We start from the raw sequence: 22,991 nt of genomic DNA, 5'->3' as shown, positions 1-22,991 counted from the left end.
AAGGCTGTAACCTTTGATCTTCATCAGTAAGTGCTTCAAGTCCTCTTCCGTTTCATTGAGCAAGGTTGTGTCATTTGCATAACAAAGGTTGTTAATGAGTTTTCCTCCAATCCTAATGCTACATTCTTCTTCATATAGTCTAGCTTCTTGGATTATTTGCTCAGCATACAGACTGAATAAGTATGGTGAGAGGATACAACCCTGATGCACACCTTTCCTGATTTGAAACTATGTAGTATCCTCTTGTTCTGTTCAAACTGCCTCTTCGTCTATGTACAGGTTCCTCATGAGCACAATTTAGTGTTCTGGAATTCCTATTCTTCACAATGTTATCTGTAATTTGTTATGATCCACACAGTCTAATACCTTTGCTTAGTCAGTAAAACACAGGTAAATATCTTTCTCTGCTTTCAGCCAAGATCCACCTGGTATCACCAATGATATCTTTGTTTCATGTCCTTTTCTGAATCTGGCTTGAATTTCTGGTAGTTACCTGTTGATGGACTGCTGCAACCATTTTTGAATGATCTTCAGCAAAATTTTACTTGTGTGTGATATTAATGATATTGTTGAATAGTTTCCACATTCCACTGGATCACCTTTCTTTGGAAGAGGCAGGTAGGTATATGGATCTATTCCAGTTGATTGGCCAGGTAGCTGTTTTCCAAATATCTTTTATTTATTTATTTATTTTGTTGTTGTTGAGAATATACAAAGCAAAACACACCAATTCAACAGTTTCTACATGTACAATTTAGTGACACTGATTACATTCTTTGAGTTGTACAACCAGTCTCACCCTCCTTTTCTGAGTTGTTCCTCCCTCATTATCATAAACTCACTGCCCACTAAGGTTCCTATCTAATATTTTAAGTTGCTGTTGTCAGTTTGATGCCATATAGTTCTAAAAGAGTATAATACTCAAGGTAGACCTGTTTTTACTAGTTAAGCTAAACTGTTGTTCAGTTTTAAGATGACTTCAGAGGATATTTTTTGTTTAAGGCTTAAAGATTATCTCAGGGCAATAGTTTCAGGGGTTCATCCACCCTCCATGGCTCCAGAAAATCTAGAGATCATAAGAATTTGAAAATCTGTTCTACATTTTCCACCTTTTGATCAGGATTCTTCTATGCAATCTTTGATCACAATGTTCAGTAATGGTAGCCAGTTACCATCCAGTTCTTCCGGTCTCATGACAAAGGAGGCAATTAGCCACATGTTCCATTATCCTCCTCCTGTTCCTGACTCTGCTTGTTCCTCTGTTGCTCCAGGTAAAGAGACCAATTATTTTGCCTTGGATGGCCACTTGTATGCTTTTAAGACCTCAGGCATTATGCAATGAAACAGGAGGTACGAAACAAAACAAAACAAAACAAAACAAAACCCATCACCGCTGGGTCAATTCCGACTCATAGCGACCCTATTGAACAGAGTAGAACTGCCCCGCAGGGTTTCCAAGGAGTGCCTGGTGGATTCGAACTGCCAACCTTTTGGTTAGCAGCCATAGTACTTAATCACTACGCCAGCAGGGTTTCCTAGGAGGTAGAATGGAAGCACTAAACATGCTATTAGGCCAGTTAACTAGGATGTCCCATGAAACCATGACTCTAAATCACCAAACCAAGGACCCAAATCCCACAAGGTGTTTGGTCGTACATAAGCAGCTTCAGCAGCTACTCTTTTTTGTTGCTGTTGTAAATGTATCTATCACACAACTTTTGCCAAAGTTGTATTTTAGGTTAAAGTTTACACAGAAAATTCAGTTTCCATTTCACAATTTTCTTTTTTACAAATTATTCCATGCCACTGGTTACAATTTTTACAATGTGTCAGCATTCTCATTATTTCCATTCTGTTTGTTCTGTTTCCATTGATCTAGCTTCTGTTCACCTCCTTGCCTTCTCTTCTTTTCTCTGGGGTAAACGTTGACGGTTTGTTCTCATATAGTTAATTGTTTAAGGGAGCACATTACACGCTGGTGATATTGTTTATATTATAAGCCAATCTATTATTTGGCTGAAAGGTGACCTGCAGAAATAGCTTCAAATCCAAGTTCAAAGATTATCTTAGGGTGATAGTCTTGGGGGTTCCTCTAGTCCCTATCTGTCCAGTAGGGCAAGCCTCTTTTTAGGAACTTGAGTTTTGTTCTACATTTTTCTCCCATTCTGTCTGGGGCCTTCTATTGTGTCGCCGGTCAGGTCAGTAGTGGTAGCTAGGTACCACCTAGTTCTTCTGGTCTCAGATTAGAGTCTTCCAAATTTCTTGGCATAGATGAGTGACCACTTGCAGCATTGCATCCATTTGTTGAAACATCTCAACTGGTATTCCATAAATTTCTTGAAACTTGTTTTTTGCTAATGTCTTCAGTGCAGCTTGGACTCCTTCCTTGAGTATCATTGGTTCTTGTTCATAAGCTATCTCCTGAACTGGCTGAATGTCGACCAATTCTTTTTGGTACAGTGACTCTGTGTATTCTTTCCATCTTCTTCTGATGCTTCCTGTGTCATTCAGTTTTTTGGCCATAGAATCCTTCAATATTGCAACTCTAGTCTTGAATCTTTTCTTCAGTTCTTTCAGCTTGAAAAGTGCCAAGCATGTTCTTCCCTTTTGATTTTCTAACTCCAGGTCTTTGCACATTTCATTAATACTTTACATTGTCTTCTTGAGCTACCCTTTGAAATCTTCTGTTCAGTTATTTTACTTCATCATTTCTTTCTTTTGCTTTAGTTACTCTACATAGTGGTGGACACTGAAACATAGGTTTCCTTTCAGTTTCAACAGTCTAGGAGTTCATCTCCCCTCGTCCTGTTCTAACAGCACAGAGCAAGGGAGGTAGGAACTTGTAAAGCTGCAAACCTGTCAATGGTGAACTTGACTGGGGCAGTCAGCCAGCTTCCTACCAGAGACAAGGCCATGGCCCTCAGGGCAGTGCTGGGAAGTAGAGGTGAGCTTAGAGAGGAAGGGTAAAAAGGAGAGCTGTTTTAGGGACAGAATCATAGATGTGGGAAAGGGATGGCCATGTCAAAGTGTGCTAAGGATGCTAGGGCAACCACACGAGGCTGCGGTGGAGTTGAGGGGGATTGGAATGCTGTGAGGAGCAGGTAAGTGCCATGAATATGAACAGTAAGGGCCTGACTGATTTACTTATTTTTCCTTTCTTTTTTAAAAACTTTAAAAAATATGTAATGAACTCCATGCACTCATCAGACAGATTCAACAATTAACAGAAGTCTGTCATTCTTGATTTCTGTATCCCCCCCATGCACCTGTTTTTCTCTTTTGACTGGAGTATTTTAAAGCAAACCCCAGATGTTATGTCCTTTCTTACATAAATATTTTAGTATGTATTTCTAAGAGACAAGAACTTAAAACACAAAGAAACACATGCATACAAATACAATACCATTATCACACTCACAATATTAATTATAATTCTTTAATATCGTCTAATACTCAATCTCTGTTCATATTCCCTAATTGAGTAAGAGGAACAACTGAGTTGGTTTATTCAAATCAGGATCCAATCAAGAGCTACACTGCCTCTGGTTGTCATGTCTCTTAAGTCTCTTTTAATTGTAACAATTCCCCCTTTTTTGGGGGTGGTGGTGGGGGGCTATCCCATTTGTTTGTTGAAGAAACTGGATCTTCTGTTGTTGTGTAGAGTTTCCCATATTCTGGACTTGGCTGATTGTACCTTCATGGTGTTATTTAATATGTTCCTCTATTCCGTATATTTCCTCAAACTGTTAGTTGGATCTGCAGATTTGATGATTTTGGGGTTCAATCTTTTTAGCAAGAAGACTTCATATGTAGGGTGGAAATCCCTTGTATGGCATCAGGTCAGCAGGTGCCCAGCACATTTAACGCTTTCTCCCTCATGACAGCCCATGATGGACAGAAACAAGGCTGACGAACTCCCCAAGCTTCAGGTCGGCTTCATTGATTTTGTTTGCACCTTTGTCTACAAGGTAAGTCCTTTTTTTCCTTAGACTTAACAACATATCATTGATAAATCCAGGATTCCCAAAAAGTATCAGGAATAATAAACTGTGGCAAGGGTCCAGTGGGCGATACTTTACAAAGCACTTCTCATCTCTGATGGCATTTGATTCCCAAGACAGCTCTAGGTGGTCTTGTGTGGCTGTATCTCCAGCCCTGAGCTTGGTGCCTGGCACATCTAAGTGCTCAATAAATAGTTGTGGAACAAATGACTAAGACAGGGAAAGAGGAAATATAGCAAACACATGCTCTCCTAACTTCACTAAAAAAAAAATAACTTCACTAGCTGATGGAAATTTGATAAGCCAAAGTAACTCAATCTTCAAATGATAATCTGAATTCCTCTTTGAGCTCTTGCTCAATGTTAAAGTCCCCATCTTGAGAAACCCACCATCCACTTCCCATTTAAAAAATTTATTATGGCTATGACTGGGCCAGTGTCCCTGGAGTCAGCCAGGAGGCAGGGTTAGAGCCCGAATTCCTGACTGCAGGTGCTCTGTCTGCTGTGCAAGTGGCTGCTCTTCTGCTTGGAAGGAGAAGTGCAGATGCTCCAGAGCGGGCACGAGTGTGGCTCTGATTTAATGCGGATGGACTGGGGTCCTCTGATCAACAGGGCAGAGGAGCTGACTGCTCTACACAGCCATCAGTAATATTATTGAGAGAGAGTGGGCTGAGTACTTTACACGGGTTATCACTACAACCCCATGACCAGGGTTATGACTGTACTGATTTCAAGGCTGAAGCTAAACGACGTTAGCAGTCTGCCCGAAGTCACACAGGCATGGCAGAGCTGGGCCCAAACCCAGGCAGCTCTGATTGTCACTGATTCTGACAAGACCTCTGTGGCAGGCCCCAGATTTTCCATTCTTACCTTGGGCAAATTTACTCCATTAATCTGAATTTGGATTTCCTCCCTAAAAACTGTAGGAATGATGAATCTTGTTTTCCCACCTCGTAGTTTTTGAGGCTCAAAGGAGATAATATGTGTTATAAACTGTAATGTGCTGTGCTCCAATGAGGCACTATCTTCTTTCTCATTCTCTTTATCATTTTTATTTATTATAAATTGTTGTTGGGTGCCACCGAGTTGATTCCAGCTTATCGCGACCCCTTGTGACAGAGTGGAACTGCCCCATAGGGTTTTCTTGGTTATAATCTTTATGGAAGCAGATCGCCAGGTCTTTTTCCCAGAGAGCCACTGCGTGGGTTTGAACCACCAATCTTTGGGTTAGCAACTGAATGCTTAACCTTTGTGCCACTAGGGCTTCTTAGAGTTGGCAGAAACCTTAAGAATCATCTTCTCAACATCTGATTTCATTCAGCAAATATTTACTGAGTATCTTTGTGCCCCAGATGGTGCGCTAGGCCAGGGTTATCCCAGTGAACTAGCCAGATGATGTCCTTGCCCTCCAGACTCACAGCCTCTGGGGAGACAGTCAAAGGGATTCACTACAAATGAGATGTGGTTAGGAACTTCTAACAGGGTGAGCAAAAGCTTACCTGAAGGGATGACGTTTGAGCAGAGGCCTAAAGGAAGAGGAGGGGAGTAACAGCGTCCCAGCAAAGGCAAAACCTGTGTGAAGCCTGCGGAAGGGAAGAGGCCTCCAAAACCTGAAAGAGATTTGGAGTGACTGGAGGCTTCGAGATTTTGAAGGGCAAGAGGAGACTGGGTTGTGGAGGGATTTGAAAACCACGTTAACGGGTGTCTTAGGCTGGGTTCTCTAGAAAGCAAAACCGATAATGCGTATAAATGTATTTAGAGAGATTTATATTAGGAAACAGCTCAGGCAATTGTACGGGTTGGAATGTCCCAAGTCCTTGGATCAGGATAGAGTCCTTTCCCAATTTATGGAGCCGCAGAAGCTGGTGAACCCAAGATGAGCAGGCTGGAGAGCGGGGATCCCGCTCACGGGTTGTGACAGTCGAGGAATCCCCGAGGTGGGCAGGCAAGACCACGAGGTTTCTCCTGAGTCAGCTGCAGGGGCTGGCGAACCCAAGATAGGCAGGTCAGGAAGCAGGACTCTTGCGAATCCCAAGATGGACAGGTAAGCTACTAGCTCAAGTCCCAAGAACCAGAGGTCAGACAAGAGACAGCTGCTGGATCCACAACAAGCCAACAACTTTTGCAAGGCAAGCAGGAAAGGGAAGTCCATAGTGGAAGGCGGAGAGATGAAGGCTAAGAGGTGGTGAGCCACCACAGGCCCCACCCCCGCCAGTACCACTCAGCAGATTCCATCGGGGGTGATCACATGTCAGATTTCAACAGGAAAGTGATCACATTATACAGCTGTCAAAACACTGAGAATCATGGGCCAGCCAAGTTGACACACCATCTTAACCATCATAAGGGGTTTGGATTTCATCCAAAGGACAGTGGGTGCCTTAGAAGGGTTTTAAGCAGGATAGAGATGTGACTCTATTGACTGGAGGCCTCACAGTGTCAGCCTGCACACTGCTGGTGTAGGAAAGCCTGCTATCTCCTAGGCCACTCATTCCAACGTTGGGCAGTTCCAACTATGCTGTCCCCTTGAACGTGGACCTAGGAGCATGACCACCTCTCAGCCACCCTACACCAGAGGTTCTCTCTGTCTTCCAGGAATTCTCCCGTTTCCATGAGGAGATCACCCCCATGCTGGACGGAATCACCAACAACCGCAAAGAGTGGAAGATGCTTGCTGATGAATATGACGCCAAGATGAAGGCGCTGGAGGAGGAGAAACAGAAACATCAGGGAGCCAAACAAGGTTTCGGAAAAGGGGAAGATGGGGAGTCCCAACCTCCCACACACTTCGCACTCATAGGGTGGCTGAGTGTATCCTCAGAGCCTCACACATGTGGTCTCATCTAGACCTTCCGATGACCTATTATCGCCCTATTCTACAGATGAGGGCACTGAGGCTCACAGAGGTGAAAAGTCATGGCCAAGTGGCACAGGTAGTAAGTGGCAGAGGCTGGTTCCCATGACTGAGGCTGAGGGATGCTCTAGGCCTCCCAGCAGGGATTCCTAGACTGCCTCCCCCAGTATAGGACAGGCTCTGATTCTAAGGACATGGGCCCCTCTAAGTTTGTGGACAAAGGTCAGGGGCAAAAGAGGAAAACCTAGAATTATTGGTTGGAAGGAGTTTTAGAGGTCATATTTCCAGCCTTCTATCTGATGTTTGAATCCCATCTGTACCATCATGAGGTTTTGTTTGCACACTACCAGGGACGGAGGGCTTACCACTTTACATGGCACCATCATTTAGTACCACTGTGAGAAAGCTCTCCCTTACACTGAACTGAAATTATTCTCCTTGAAGCTTCCACCTAGTGGCCACAGTCTGCCCTCAGGAGTCAAACAGGGCTGGCCTGTTCTCTGTTCTCCACCTGACAGCTCCCCCTTCCCCAAGACACTTTTTTTAACTGGTTGTTTGGCTTTGGTTCCCTCACAGAATATGGCTTCTAGTCCCTGCACCACCCTGACTGCCCTCCTCTGCACAGTCATCCCTCAACACGTCCCTCAACATGGTCACTGCCAGGTTTCCAGCTCTGCTCCGGGCAGTGTGGGGCGATTCTAAACTGGCAGCTGCAAACAGAGAGTCCCCGCCTACAGTTTTTTAAGTTGTGCTTTCCATACTTCCAGGGGCGGCCTACACATTACAGTCATCATACATTTGTATAGTTAGTACAGTTTTCCAGAAAATGGCATTAAAATGTCTCGAGGAAGAGCATTTTTTCTAATTTGCACGTTACCTTTTGGACTAGTAGCAGATCTATGCAAACTTGTGGCTAGCTGATGTCTTTTTTTTTTTTTTTGGCTTGCATTTTTAAAAAACAATTTGAATTTGCTGTCCACATTTTAAAAGTGGGATAGTTCATATTTAGAAATCCAGATTCCCAGCTTTTCTTTTTAAAAGATCAAGACCTGGCCACACCTGTCCTGCATCTCTGCATCATAATTGGCTGGAGATGAGTGGCAACCAACCTCTCTGGATGGGACAGAGGCTCTCTCCAGTTTATCAGTCTCTACCACTCCCTGTTGTTTCCCAGACATTGGCACCAAGTGTTGGTTGCCATTTATCAACATGCTTGTGCTGTTATTTCTCTTAGAGTAGAGAAACATTCTCGGTTTTCCTGATTCTCCTTATACCTGGCTTGCCTTCTGCATGTATGGTTATCTGTTGGCCTCTGAAGGCCCTTGAGTCTGCAACTCTTAGTCCGAACCAGGTGTGAGGGGAAGCCCACCACAGCCTCCTCTCACCTGGTGTGTTCTCTTTCCTGTCTGATTGCAGGAGCCACAGGAAACCAGCCTGGGGGGAACCCCGGTGCAGGAGGGGGCGCACCCGCATCCAAGTCCTGCTGCATCCAGTAGCCCCAGCGGGAATTGTCCTACTGGAATGGCACTACCCTTCCTGGGAAGTGATTACCCAAGTTAGTGGAAAACCACACATCTTCTTGAGAAGTAAAAGACTCATAGGATTTTAAAGCCAAAAGAGAATTTAGCTTACATCTCATCTAGTGGTTTTCAAACATTTTTTTAGCCTTGAGAACTTTTATTGAGCTAAAACAAATATTCTATCTTTCATAGACATCAATTAAACAATTAATGCTAGATTCACCTGCTTGCATAGAATCACTTTTGTTCTTATACTTCCATTTAATGTTTTATTATTAAAAAGTTTCAGTTATTCTCAAAAGTAGAGAATTGTACGACGACGTCTCACATACCCATCACCCAGATTCAACATATCAAGATTGGCTACATTTGCTTCATCTCTCTCTTTCTTTAGCTGAAGATTTACAGAGCAAATTAGTTTCTCATTAAACAATCAGTACACATATTGTTTTGTGACATTGGTTACCAACCCCATGACACTCTCCCCTTCTCGACCTTGGGTTTCCTGTTACTAGCTTTCCTGTCCCCTCCTGCCTTCTCATCCTTGCCCCTGAGTTGGTGTGCCCATTTAGTCTTGTTTTGTTTTATGGGCCTGTCTAATCTTTGGCTGAAGGGTGAACCTCAGGAGTGACTTCAGTATCTCTTTTCTTAGCTGAAGTGTTTAGAAGGCAATTCCAGACATTATGTCATTTCACCCCTCCATAACACATCTTTAAAGACGTATGGGCGTTTTCTCACATAACCACACCATTATCACATGTAACAAATGGAACAGTGATCCCTTGTTCATGGTGGATGCTGTGACGAGCTGCTCAAACTCCCCTTCAGTGAAGGACTTGTGGGCCTTGTGGCCGTGAGCGCTGTTGGCAGACAAACCTCAGACAAGCCCCTTCAGGGACTGCCTCCACTACAGGGAGCTGCTTTGCCCAGGGTCACGGCCTTTCCCAGGGTGGCCCACACCCACTGACTGGCCCATGTCAGGTGTAAAGGCCAGGCCATCTTGGCCCAATACAGGAAAACTGTGAAGGGCTATTCTAGCTTCAGAACTCCCTGTGAGGTCCACTGAGGCTGTGGCTCGGCTTGCATTGCAGATTGGCTACTCCCTCTGCTCACTCCTGCTTCCTTCTATTTCTTTTCTTTCCCTTCCACAGGTGTTGGTCCAAGGGTACTCCTTAATACGTATCCTGCAGACCAAGTCCATTACAGTGTCTGCAACTAGTGACACCAGTCCATCAACAATTTTCACAATGTCACGAAAACGTCTTTTACAGCTGGTTTGCTTGAATCCAATCCAAATTCGTTTCACACGTTAAGTATAGTTATGTCCCTTAAGTCTCCTTTAATCTACACAGTCCTCCCTTCTTTTATTTCTTTGCTAGTGGCTTGTTACAGAAAGAGTCAGTTGTCCTCACAATGTCCTATATTCTGGATTTACCTCTTTGCTTCCTTGTGGTGGCATAGAACAGGTTCTTCTGTCCCCTGTTCTTCCATAAATGGACATCAGCTCTAGAGAGAGCTCTTCCAGACAGAGTGTTATACAGAAGCCTGTATATAAAAGCAGTTGCTTTAATGAGAGGAATCACAAGGTTTTGCTGAACTGTTTGTAAACCACCAATCTACTCTCCCCTCTTTTTTATGTAAAGGAGGAAACTGGGGGCCAGTGAGGATGACAGGGTTGGGCCAAGTTCATGGCGCAGCTCCCTAGCTCCCCTCCAGAAGCAGATGCCCAAGGTCACAGAGAACACAGTGTATAGGGCACACATCCCTGCGACTTCCACAGCAGATTAATCTGGGCTCCTGACACATGAGCCTTGCCCATATCTCAGGCCATGATGTCAACAGGGAGCTGGGTCTGGGACCATCTTTTAACTCCCAAGCTAGATTTTCTGCCCTCCTGAAATCGACATTCTAAGAGCACAGGTCTTTTAAGCAGTAACATGTCCCTAAACATATCACATTGTAGCAAGGTAAAGAGATATACGTGTTACCCAGCTACAGGCATCGATGCTCCTAGTCCTGGCTCTGCTACTACAATTCTAAGTCCCTTGGGTAGGTTCCCTCTGCTCCTTCACCTTCCTCACCTCTCAGATGGGGAGGGTCATAATCCTTGCCGTGCCACTCTCTCAGGGCTATGGTTAGCAGGAGACTGTGCACAATGGGATCACAGCTAACGTTTATGAAGTGCTTACAGTGTACTAGGTACTGTGCATGATCTCATCTCTGCAGTGACCCCACAGGGTAGAAACTCTTAGTAGCCCCGTTTATCAAATGATGGCGTAATGGTTAATGTTATGTGCCAACTTGGCTAGACTTTGATTCTCAGTGGTTTGGCACACATTATGTAATCACCTTCCATTTTACGATCTGATGTGGGGGCGTGGCCTGCTCCCAGTATATAAATGGATGTTTTGGCCAAGTTCACCTTTCTTTCTCGACCCTGCACTCTTCTTGTCTCCTGAGCTCTAGTTCTTGGGATGTAGGCATGTGGAGTCTCCGGCCTGCCACCCAACCTGCAGATTTAGGATACGTCAGCCCCTGAAACTACGTGAGCCAGCGGAGGTCTTTAGCCTGTTGCCTCACCCATAGATTTAGCACTTGTCAGCCCTCACAATTGCATGAGCCATTTCCTTGAAGTAAATTTCTCCCTATACATTTCCATATGCTTCACTGGTTTTGCTTCTGTAGAGAACTCAGACTAAGACCGATGGTGAGACTCAATGAGGTTAATAAACCTGCTCAAGGACACCCAGATGGTAAGTAGAGTGAGCACTCAGAGCCAAGCATCCTGACAGCAGACTCCCAGCTTACAACCACACTGCTTCTGAGAATTCACTTTTTTTTAGAACATAAAGGGACTTTTGAGTCTAACTAAGCAAATCACCTCACTTCATAGTGAGGGACAGGGGCCAAAGAGATGGCTTGCCCCAGCTCATACAATATAGAAGTGGCAGAGCTGGGTCTCCAACTCAGGTCCTGAGGCTCTCAATCTGCCAGTAGATTCCTTGCACCATTCAATGGATTATTTTTGTGACTTTTGGCTGGGCTGCCTTCCTTAACTGTACACAGTATCGGGCCATGGGGTTGGATTCACTCATTCACCCACCCAGGAAGTCTTGATTGATGGGGGAACTGGGCATGCCCAACAAGCCAACTCATTTAGTCATAATCGTCTCACACCAGAATGAGAGGGAAGCAGGGGGAGGATCTTATGTCACCACACTGTCACCTACATGTGGCTGAGACCCTCTTGGCTGCCCCTGCTCCTTCCCACATCCAAGGGAGAAGCAGTCCTGCTCCTCTAGAACTTACCGTCTAGTGAGGGAGTGACAGATACCAAGGAATCAGTCACAGACGTCCTCATGAATGACTGTAACTCACGCCAGAGAAGCCTGCTGTTAAGTGAAAACATCCCCATTAATTCTAAAGGGAAAAATCATGATGTGTTCCCTTCTTGCCTAAAGAAATCCAAGCATTTTTCATAGATGGGAAAAATAAATCACCTGGACAATGAAAATGAGTCTATATAAACAACAGACAACAATTTGTAAACAGTTTGTACATAACATGAAATGCAATGGTTCATTTTACCTGTCGTTTATGTATAATCTTCTTTGCCAACGTTTCAACCCCTTTGGGGCTCATGGGCACCTTTGCACTTAAACTTCACTTAAAAATAAAAGCGAAAGCACAAAAATACAGCTTTAGGGTAAGGTAAAGTCTAGATACGGGAGTGCTTTGAGACATGAGGAAATGATACATGCGAACAAGACTGAGTCTTAGAATGACCACTTCCTCCTTCCTCTCGCTGGAATATGCAAGCAAAGAAAAATGTTTCGGGTTCACGCAAATGTGATGAACAATTCAAATCTGATTTATAGCACCCTGATCAGGAAGTTTTGTAATTGTAAATCAACGAGTGTTTTTGCTTAAAATTACAAAGTCAAAATATCTCTTCTAGTAAATCTATTTAGTGTGCTTATATGAAAGTGTTGATATACCAAAAGAGGGAGTCCTGGTTCAAAAAGTGGTATAACTTCACAAACCCAAAACCCAAACCCACTGCTGTCAAGTTGATTCCAACTCATAGTGACCCCACAGGGTTTCCAAGGCTGTAAATCTGTTAGGAAGCAGACCGTCACATCTTTCTCCCCTGGAGAGGAATTGCTTTAGCCACTGCATCACCAGGGTTACTTAACTTTACAAAAGTCATAGCAGAAAGTCATTAATGGAACAACCGTTATGTGAGGTAAGTCTGCATGCCTTTTTTTTTTTTTTCCGTTGTCATCGAGTTGACTCCAATTCATGGCAACCTCATGTGTGTCAGAGTAATCTGTGCTTCACAGGGGTTTTAATGGCTGATTTTCAGGAGATCACCAGGCCTTTCTTCTGAGGTACCTCTAGGTGGACTCACACTGTCAAGCTTTTGTTTAACAGCCGTGCGCATTAACTGTTTGCTCCACTCATGGACTCCGGATGGGCATTATAAACCCCCAAAAGTGCTGTGAACTGAACAAAGTGTTTTAAAAGTGAACAGAGAGTATCGGTGGGGTGGGGGCAAACCTTGACCGGGGGCTTTTCTGAGGAAGTGACATTGAAACTGGACTCTCTTCCCTATTTAGTGGACAGAGCTACCCCAACAGGCACACACCAGACCAATAAAGACACACCTGGGCAGGGCTGTGGGTGGTATTTCCTTTTTAATCTCCATAGTGTATTTGTTAAGTTTATTTATAAGCAGATCACTTCACTATTTACAGTACATGAGCATAGAGATTCTACAGTTTTTGTGATGTAAACAATAACTCCCCAGTGGGAGTTTGAGAAAAGAAGCCAGTTCTGAAGTATTTACAGACGTTAAAATAGAACTTTATACTCACGGAATAATAATACATAGAGCAATTTGGTTAAATTATCTATGAAACTATAGAATCTGACAATGTACAAATACAGGAAAACATTTTCTCATTTAGAAGGTAGACAGATAAATCACACCAGAAATAAAATAGGGACAATGACAACCACAATAATTAAAAGCAAAGAAGGGTTCTTCCTTGCCTCTTACAGATAAAGTATTTATATAAATAAGGACACAACCCAACAAAATGGAAAAAATATATAAAAATCCTCTACCAATTAAAAAAAATAGCAAAACTAAAAACTCGATTCTCAATCATTAGCAGTGTCCTTTAAAAAATTAAAATTTAGCTTTCTATTATAAATAACAAAGCAGATGTGTCCCTCTGTGTAGGTGAAATTCTTGCACCTTTCTCAAGAAATGCATCAATGTAATTCCACACATACACACACAACACAGACACACGTGCACATACACACACCCATACAAACACAGCCTTACATTCACGCATCCCAGGCTGTAGCTACCTTGTTGAGCTTCCTAATAAATAATGCCCCCTACGGCAGTACCCCTGGGGATGCCAAAACCTCACGAGTTTAGCCATTCCCTGGTTTGACCCTGTCACAGAGCCAGGGAAAGCCCTGGCTCCCTATTGCTCAGAATTCTCTAGGCTGCATGGTCACACTAAGAGAAAAAGATTTGAGTCCAAGTTTTGGAAATGCTGAAGGGACCATAGGGACCACCTTGCCCAGTCTATTAAGGCTAGCTACAGACACCATCTCTCTAGAAATCTGGGGTTGGGGAGAGGAATCTCGTGTTGGTTTCAACATTAGCAGCTGCCCCTGGGAGAAGCAGATGCTCAAAGCCAATGCTAACGTTGTGGCACAAGGAGGTGGAGGGCGGGAGTGCGAATTTCCAAAGCAGACTGTACTGAGTTGGACTTCTGGATGGTCATCTTCCCCAGAAATTGTCTGGAAATTCAAGTGGTCCTCTTCCCTGCTCCACTTACAACCCTGACCACGCTCCCCTTGAGATTTCCAACTTGTTTCCATCAGAATCACAACATCCCTCAAGAAACAAAGTTGGGAAGAGTTTATGACTTTTTATTCCTAACACAAAAACGTATTTGACAAGATTTTTTAAATACAAGAGACAAAAACAAACAAAAAAACCTGTTTGGCTATTCGGTGGACCACATCAAAGGCCATAGCTAGGCCCCCCACAGAATTCTCACCTCTTGGCTTGTCCCGAGGGTATAGTGTGGGCCACCTAGCAGAGGTTCACTTAACAAGAGCAGCAGCTGGGCTGCCAGTATTGCAGTTACAGTAAACCCCTCCTGGGCACCTGGACACGAAGGTCCACTCTTGTCTCCTCTGCCCACAGGATAGCTAGTGCATTTCTCAGTCTGCGTGGTTGCTTCTGGAGTCTTCTGACCCTAGTGTTACACTGGGCTGTCAACACACAGACAGCTCTGCTTATGCCATTAGACTTCATTCCCAAAGATAGTGTTGGACAGCAAGATGGCAGATTTATTTGCCTTCCATCTGGGTAGCTGGTAGATACAATCTTTGGCCACTAGATGGCGACTAGATGTTGATAAGGCAAAGTACTGAGGTGGGAACTGACCAATCCCCTTCACAAGTAACCAATAAGCAAGGCAGGAAAAGCAAAAACAGAAGGCTCTTTTAGGCTTCCTTGGAGGATCCTTTGGCAACAAGTACAGCACGGAGGGGGTGCTAGCTATACAAACACTTCTTTGAGGACTGTTGCACAGACCAGGGCCAGACCAGCTATAAATACCATATTTTCCAAGCCCCAAACTTGGGCAGTTGGATTCTATGCTGCTTCTGGGTGTGAAAGGCATTCAGATGAAATGGAAAATCTGAAGTTTCTCCAAATCCCAAACCTCAGTCACTGCGGCTATACCACTAAAGAAACAAAAAACACAAGCTGCCCTAAACATATGCAGTATGATCGATGCCTCCTGTTGCCCCATATGCTTCACAATCATTTGAAAAGAAACGTGTGAAAAATTCCTAAGTTAGGCTGTTTCAAAAAAACAAGTGTATTGCTAGTCTGGTCTGAGAGCAAGAGAGATACAACCAAGTGGTCACAACATTCAGATTAAAAGATGTTCAGTAGGGATGATGACAAGGCTAATGGGAGATTCCACACAGCCACCTAGCCAAGCTGCGGTTTAACATCTCACCATCCCCACTAGGAACTATGGCTTAGATCTGGCCCGGGGAGACGGCCTCCTCATATAAGGTAACTCAGCCAGAACTGTGTGCGTTCCGAGCTGCTGCTGTTGGTTACCTCGCAGAGAACTCTCACCCTGAACGTAAGCTGGGCACAGCCGGAGTATGAAATTGGTTTAACGGGCTAGCCATGGTTTCCCTGTGCTCCAGGATGGGAATCTGAGCTTATCGGAGGTGGAAGGGACTTTAGCATTCATCCCAATCGACACCCTAATCTGCTAGATAAGGAAACTGAGGTCGACAAAGGTCACACAGTAAATACAGAAACAGGTCCCTTTGCATTGGGGTTTCTCACTCTGAGATGGCTTATAGTTAAATGATTTGCCCTACAAACCCAATCCAGTTGGCAGGGTTTTTTTCTTTTTTTTTTTTTTAACAAAAGTGCTTGCACCAAGATCTAAACCCTGTTTCTTAGGCCCTCAACAAAGAGACCAGCAGGTTGCTGGCTCATGGATCACCTCTCCTGCTGCTGTCATCTTGGACGGCATCTCTGCTCCTCCCTCCCCCAATACACACACACTAACCCCCTGCCCGACACCCTCTCTCAATCCCCGGAAGTGGACTACACACAGCCAAAGGAGACCCACATTTGCCAGTGTAGAGACACGGAGCCAGGCGGAGGTGGTGTGTTATTTCTCAAAGTGCTTCTAATGGTTCAATGCAAAATCTGCCTGTCTACTTCCTGCAGCAGCTCCCTGGGGCTCCCCCACCCATTCATTGTCTGTTGGGTTGAGGGCATTTCTGTGCACACGGATCTCCCAGCTCCCATGTTCTGCCTACACTTACCCTGTACCTCCAGACTCAGCAAATTGCCCTGGAGCCCATCTGTGTGCACAAACGCTGTGGGGACTTGGGAACCAGTGTTAACATATTGCACTTAAGTACTAATCTGTTCCCTTTGCCCAGGTGGGAAGGGGTCAAGGGGTTCCTTTTCTTTGACCAAGGAAACCATTAAAAACCAGCTGACTTTGAGTCGACCCCAACTCATGGCGACCCCCATGTGTGTCAGAGTAAAACTGCACTCCACAGGGTTTTCAGTGGCTGATTTTTCGGACGTAGATTGTCAGATCTGGGCGAACTTGACTCTCCAACCTTTAGGTTAGCAGCTGAGTGCATTAGCCATTTGCACTACCTAGGTTCACTTTATTTGTTACTGTACATTCACCTGATTCCCTTCTTTGGTCAAATCTGCTGCTGGGAAATGGGGTTCCCTCAAAGTGAGGGCAGCTGCCAAATCTCAGATGTGAAGAAAAATACTGCAATTTTGACCTCGGTGAATCAGATCAACAAATTCTCTAGCGCTGATTCTGCTTCATAGTTGGGATGACCTGCCTCTCAGGCTGTAGGGTCAGTCGGGATTTCAGCTGACCCCGAGGCCAGGACCAGGCCATGGACCTGGCTGCAGATGCCCTTCCCTGCACCCTCCACCCATCAACCTGCATAGCTTTCTCTGCAGGCACACTGCATACGCCCAGGAGAAATCGCTCTCAAAAATCAAAAAGCACAGGCTTTAGGCAACGCAAAACTTCTTATTGCAGCCCTTCCCATGTCAGGACTTGAGTCCTGAGTCTGTAATTCAGAGCATTCCCCATCCTGAAGCCCTGCCTGTCTCCCGAGCCCCTGTGACACACAATGCTTCGAGATCTCAAGGTGATTCAGACTTGCAAGAGGCAGGTTTTCTGGCTGGGGGGCAGGGTGTGATGGGGTAAGGGGCATAGGAGCCTTAGCTACACTCCATCCACTCATATTCTTTACCTCTTTGATGCATTTTCCTTCAGTAACCAGAGCCCCCAAGAGTGAGGATTCTGATTCAGCCTTGAATTGACTGAGGAAGGAGATGGAAGAATTCCACTTGGTGATTGGATTAGACATTTTTGGAAAACACCAGCACGGCACAGAGATGGACAGTATGACCTGCCTAGCATGGGCAACTATCGACACAGTCTACAGTAAGCTTTTATGGCAATCACATGTAAACATCATTGAGAGCAAATACTAGGACAGAGCTACTAGGAGATGGTTGCCAAAGGCAGCTGCTCCCTCTGGGTTGCTCCTTAATTTGGTGGGAAAGAGACCAAGGTTAAATGGTTTTCCTGGGGAGACCTCGGCGTCTCCTTGGTAAATAATACACAGCACCGAATGAGTCTTCCAAATTGAGACTGTCTGCAGGGTTGGTCAATTTGAGAACTTGTAGCCTTTTATGAGTGGGATGGCGAACAGAAACTACATCAGCGGCCCTAGCCCTGATCTCATCATGTCCCAATGCCATACTCAGGTCTTCTGCTCTGCTCAAGGGCCAATGTCTAAGTAACTTAGAGTGCCCTGTGTTAATCTGAAGTTAAAGGGAAGCTTCAGCTGACTCAGAAGGGCAAGGGGAATCTTGGCCTCTAGCAAAGACCTGCATTTCTTTTCTCTGAAGTACCACCAGTTCATGTAGAACCCTCGGCCTAGTGCAATCAAAGAAGCAGCAAATAGGAAGGGCTTAGTGATCATCTAGTCCAACTCCTTCTAGCATGCTGAGGCTCCGGAGAGGGTAAGGAACTTATCAAAGGCCACAAAGTAAGTTCTTGGTGGAGTCAGGTCTCAATCCAGCTCTCTAGACTCTGAATCTAGTGCCTTTTCCTACTGGTTTTCATGGGGTTAAATCTCAGTTTTACTCCTTGCTGCAAATTAGGACCTCGAGGCAGAACAAGGACTTAAATTCTTTTCTACCCCGTTCCATAATCATTTATTGTGTGCCTTCTGTGTGCTGGGCAGTGAACAGGTACTAAGAGAATGTTCACATCTGTATTGTTGAAAGTCCCTTTTCAGTATATTCTCATAAGCTCTGCATCTTTACCCTAACACCACAGGAGCATAGCACCAGGAGTCAGGAGACTTGGCCTAAGTCAGTGCTCTATGCTCTCTCTGGCTGTGGACCTCAGCCAAGTCATTTCACCGTCCGGTGCACTGCCTTCCCTAAACATGTCCATGTCTGCTGCTTCTCTCCCACTTCGCCCACCACCGTGAAGGTGTGTGACAGTGGTATTGGGATTCCTGTGCCAGGAATGGCCTTAGGGGAACTCTCTCTCATAGATGACGATATGGCAGGCAAGGATGAGTCAGACTTGTGGACTGCTAAAACCCAGCCAGAATATGGTTCTGTGTGATGGACACCTTTCAAAAATTAGACCAGGATGTCAAATAGGTTAAACTCTGATTAATTAGTAATGACTGCTCAGAGCACAGTGTTGAGGATTCTAACATGTCCAGACTCAAAAAACATGAGTGCTGTGATCCTTTAGTTATGCCTGCCATTGACCAAGATGTGGAAATAGTGGCACATGTGCCATGCATTTGCTATCTTGAACTAAACACCGAATTAGCAGAAGAAACTAAGACTCTTAGAGCTGACAGGCAGGGACCTTAGAAATCAACCTGCCTAATTCCCCCTCAATTCATTCCACAGAAAGGGAAACTGAAGCCCAGAGAGGTCAAGTGATTTGACACACAAGATTCAAATTCCCTGTTCCTTCCAAAGCTTTCTATGTGGACTTGGGGTATGTTTACCATCCCAGACAAGATCAGCAGCCTAGCTCACCCACTGAGGTATTTGAGAATCTTAAAAATATATATATATCAACAAAAATTCCTAAATGATAGGCATGGTATTAGCAACAGATTAAATAAGCTCGTTCAGTTTAATGAGTCATTTTCAAGCTTTTTTCAAGCAGCGGGACCTTTTTTTCCCTTTTTAATACAAAACCTTCCCAAGGAACCCTGATGTGTGAGAGATGTAGGAGCTGCTGTGTCTGAAGCAGAAGCAACAGCCATGTTCTCCTTCATGAATGGCCCCCAAGGCACCTGCAGAACATCCTACTTGGACATGGTTTTGACATTACTCACAAAGTTTAAAGTAAAGCCCAATTAGAATGCTTTCTAAGGTGGAAGGAAACTTGGTGATTGTCTTTCCATCCCCAACCCTCATATTCTGGCTTCCCCTATCTGTCCTCCTTCCCCTGAACAGTTTTACAAATGAAGAAAGGTAAAGATAATGGATAGGTTGGTTGGCTGACCAAAAAAGGATGGCTGCTCCCAGATTGTATCACTGCCAGGTATGTCAGGGAAGCTTTGATTGAGCGTCCACAGGCTTGGGCAAGCCACAGAACCACTCCGGATCAAAGCTGATGGTAAGCCCAAGATACGCACCAGAGTTTGAACTCTAAGGCTGGGGAGTCACTGGTTGACTTAAATCCCCAAAATGAACCCTTAGGCTTCTGGTTTGTTGCCCAATTTAACTGAACTCGCCTCTATCTGTCCCTGAAACTGCATCTTTACCCTAATACTACAGGAGCATAGCACCAGGAGTCAGGAGACTTGGCCTGAGCCAGTGCTCTACCCTCTCACTGGTAGACCTCGGCCAAGTCATTTCACCCCTCGGCGCACTGCCTTCCTCACCTAGAAAGCTGGAATAACACAGCTCACCCTGCCTTCCTTACAAGCTACATGAGGGTCCGTAGCGCCAATGAACAAGAACAAACTCTGTAAATGTGAGCTGGGCACAAGATGGTGACTCTGATTGTAATTTGACCTGAACTTGCTTAGTAAGAGACAGGGCAGGGCTTGGCATGGGTTTAGTGGAAAAGGCCAGGAAAGCTCTCTCCACTGCTCCTAAGTGTGGCTGCAGGCTGCGTTTGCCCTGGGGACCAGCCTACATTTCTAGGGCAGTCTGGCAAGGGGAGCAGAGCAGCTCAGTGGCAAACACCTCATGACAGTGCATAGTTAAGAAATCAAGGAAGCAATACAATAATCCCAGGCACAGACTTCTGAGCCATAAATACATTATTTTAAGGATATACTTTTTTCTTCAATTAAAAATGAGTTTATAATCCTGATTCTATTCACAAGTAACAATTTCATCATCACACTACAGACAAGAAATGTTATGGTGAACACAGCTGCAAGTCTACGAGGGGAAGTCAGTTGGGAAGGAAGGGGAAACTGAGAAGGGCACCCAGGACAACCCATTGGAAGCGAGGACACTAATGTGGCAGTGGAACGTCAACACCATGGAAACTCACGGACAGAAGCAGCTTTGTTCAATGTAAACATTGATTTTTTTTTTTTTTAAAGGGACAGCAGTTTCAAGTCTCTCTCTCACGTGTGTTCTCTCTCGTGCTTGCTCTCTCATATACTTAATTTCTTTGAAAACGTAAACATATTGGAAGGGCCTTGTCTGAGGTATTGAGGTATTCCTCGAAGGTTAAGGCTGTTATCAATGCAGGCTCTGCTGGGCCTCCTTCAGTAAGCTGTCAAAATCCATGGCTTCGTACTTGTTTTTCACTGACGTGGGAAGGGCCTCTTCTGAATTGGAATCTGGGGAGGAGGGGGGAGGAGTCAGTGAGAGGAGAAGACAGTGCCAACTGAGAAAGGTCAGACGACTGAATCATCTGACATACAGTCAGCCTCATAGAGGGGATGTACCCACGGCCTCAGAGACAAGGAGCACTATGCAGTCTCAGCTGCCCTGTTTACAGAATGAAGGGGGTCTGACCCGAAGCACCTCAGAGCTGCTTTCCAGCCCTGATACCCTGTAATCCTACTTTCCCCGGCTTCTCGCCCATTAGTTCTCTGTTGTAGAAGTCACATAATGGAAGCCAACAAACCTAGAATGCCCTCATTGTATACAGAGAGAAATGGAGTCCCATGAACGGACATTCAGCCAGGCGGAGCGAAGCCTGGCCTGGAGCCCACCCAGGTTTCCTGACACCCAGCCCATGTACTACGGGGGCTATACCAGGCTGTCCTCCCCTACGCCAATAATTCTTCCCGGAATTTTACTTCTTTGCCCTTCTTCACCAACTTGTCCCCAAATGCAAGACCATGGTGACAACATTGTTTCAGTGTGGTCCACTAAGGGACAAGGCTGCTCCTGTGAGAGGGCTCACTATAAAATGCCCTCTCAAAAAGGCAGGGTGGCAGCTGGTCCTGTGAGGTCAAAGATATGGTAGTTATGGTCTGTCAACTGGTGGAAACACAAGACTGGACCTTCCAAAAGAGGCCGTGAGAGACGCGAATCTCCCTCTGTTACCAATCCTGGGACAGGACAAGATGAACTAGAGACTAGAAGAAAAACAAGATGGTACATTCCAGGCAAAGTGGCTGCAAAGTCACACCAGTCAGCACTTTGGGGTCTGGGTGTGGGAGCCGTGTCCAGAAAGGGCTTTAAGTCTGGGTTTCCTTAAAGGAAGTTACTACCTCTCATGCTTTGAGGGTGTTGCCAGACTGTGGCAAGGCCTCGTGTGCTTACCGTAGTCGGTGTATCTGGGCCAGCAAAAGTGCTGCAGCCCTCCGTAGCTCAGCTGGAAGGAGGGCTCATTGCGCTTCCTCAGGGCAGCGCCGTTCCTCACAGAGAGGGCGGCATGTTCAGAACACCGGTAGGTGATGAAGCCATACTTCTCACCTCTGCGGGAAGAGAACAGGGGAGCATACCACTGGGCTGGCTGGCTTGGTGGTCACTGTCATACCGCCCACTAGTAGATAAGGAGCAGAAAGCTGCCATGACACAGTAACCAGGTCCCCCAAGTAGAGATGACAATCTCTACACTGACCTCTGTAATATAATAATAAGAGCAGTTAATCTATTGAATGTTTTCCAGGTACCAGCCACCACACATAGCCTCCGGCCATCTTCAGATGACCCTGCGTGGTGGCTACTGTTGTTACCTCCACTTCACAGAGAAGGGAACAGGCTCTGTGAGTTCAGTAATTGGCCTAAAGGCAAGTGGTAGTGCAGGGATTCAAACCCAGGCCTCTCTGACATTAAGCCGATGCTCTGAACACTTTCCTTTGTTTCCCTCCCTATTCCTGCTTTCTTGGATTTGCCACACCTACTCCCCCATCTGACCACTCCCTGGTTGAAATTTTGTGCATCCTTCAAAGTTGGCCTCAGATACCACTTTCTTGGCTGCTAACTTGGCCTTCACCTTACCTACTATCACTGGTATTTTGTACATATCTTATCCTTCATGGGAGACATCTGCTATAATAGTACTGTGTGGTCATCAACCCCACTCGAGGTGTCAGGGAAGGTCACAGGATTGTGGTCCTCCATGGCCACAGTAATTTGTGAGCCTATCACCCAATCTGAACCCCAAATAATCTACTCTGGGTCTTTACTGGAACTGGGAGGGAGACTCCTGCTTCCGGGTCTCTAAGCTAGCAGGAGGTAGGCTTAGCAACAGGCAGCCACTTTGCCATTATGAGGAAAGCCTGTTTGAGAATGATGCCAAGGCAGTGGGGGCAATGGTGAGCATACTTGAGTCTAAAGTCAGTTCCACGAACTACAAGAGAAGAATCCTGACTGATATGTGCGCCTGTTAACCTGTACACTCCTTAAGGCAGAGACAATGTGGCACTACCCTCTGCTCAGGACAGGCTTATAATAAATGTCCACTAAGTCATATCTCCTGACACCGAGCCAGGGCAAAGTTGGAATTCTTCTGCCTCTTTAAATGTCTAAAAC

The 22,991-nt window shown here is 45.2% G+C and overlaps 2 protein-coding genes across 5 annotated transcripts in view; one reads left to right on the top strand and one right to left on the bottom strand.

Annotated features, from left to right (window-relative positions):
- PDE6A (phosphodiesterase 6A) overlaps positions 1-8,350 on the top strand; it is a 98,225-nt gene extending 89,875 nt beyond the window's left edge. For both annotated transcript variants that reach the window (XM_023550591.2, XM_064278107.1), the window contains 3 exons: positions 3,885-3,968; positions 6,596-6,743; positions 8,271-8,350. In XM_023550591.2, coding sequence (XP_023406359.1) covers positions 3,885-3,968; positions 6,596-6,743; positions 8,271-8,350 — 312 coding nt within the window. The remainder of the gene's footprint in view (positions 1-3,884; positions 3,969-6,595; positions 6,744-8,270) is intronic.
- PPARGC1B (PPARG coactivator 1 beta) overlaps positions 1-22,991 on the bottom strand; it is a 155,862-nt gene that overhangs the window by 15,006 nt on the left and 117,865 nt on the right. Inside the window, exons 11-15 of one of the 3 annotated variants that reach the window (XM_064278089.1) lie at positions 21,777-21,931; positions 11,963-20,842; positions 11,684-11,766; positions 9,810-9,919; positions 6,592-6,703 (exon numbers count right to left, since the gene is read on the bottom strand). In XM_064278089.1, coding sequence (XP_064134159.1) covers positions 20,742-20,842; positions 21,777-21,931 — 256 coding nt within the window. In that variant the 3' untranslated portion in view covers positions 6,592-6,703; positions 9,810-9,919; positions 11,684-11,766; positions 11,963-20,741. Of the gene's footprint in view, positions 1-5,499; positions 5,611-6,591; positions 6,704-9,809; positions 9,920-11,683; positions 11,767-11,962; positions 20,843-21,776; positions 21,932-22,991 lie in introns of those variants that run through there. The other 2 variants (XM_064278095.1, XM_023550585.2) reach the window with 2 other exon arrangements.

The sequence above is a fragment of the Loxodonta africana genome, chromosome 2, assembly GCF_030014295.1.
Source record: "Loxodonta africana isolate mLoxAfr1 chromosome 2, mLoxAfr1.hap2, whole genome shotgun sequence".
In the NCBI taxonomy this organism is placed as follows: domain Eukaryota; kingdom Metazoa; phylum Chordata; class Mammalia; order Proboscidea; family Elephantidae; genus Loxodonta; species Loxodonta africana.
This window is presented reverse-complemented; position numbering and strand designations above follow the sequence as displayed.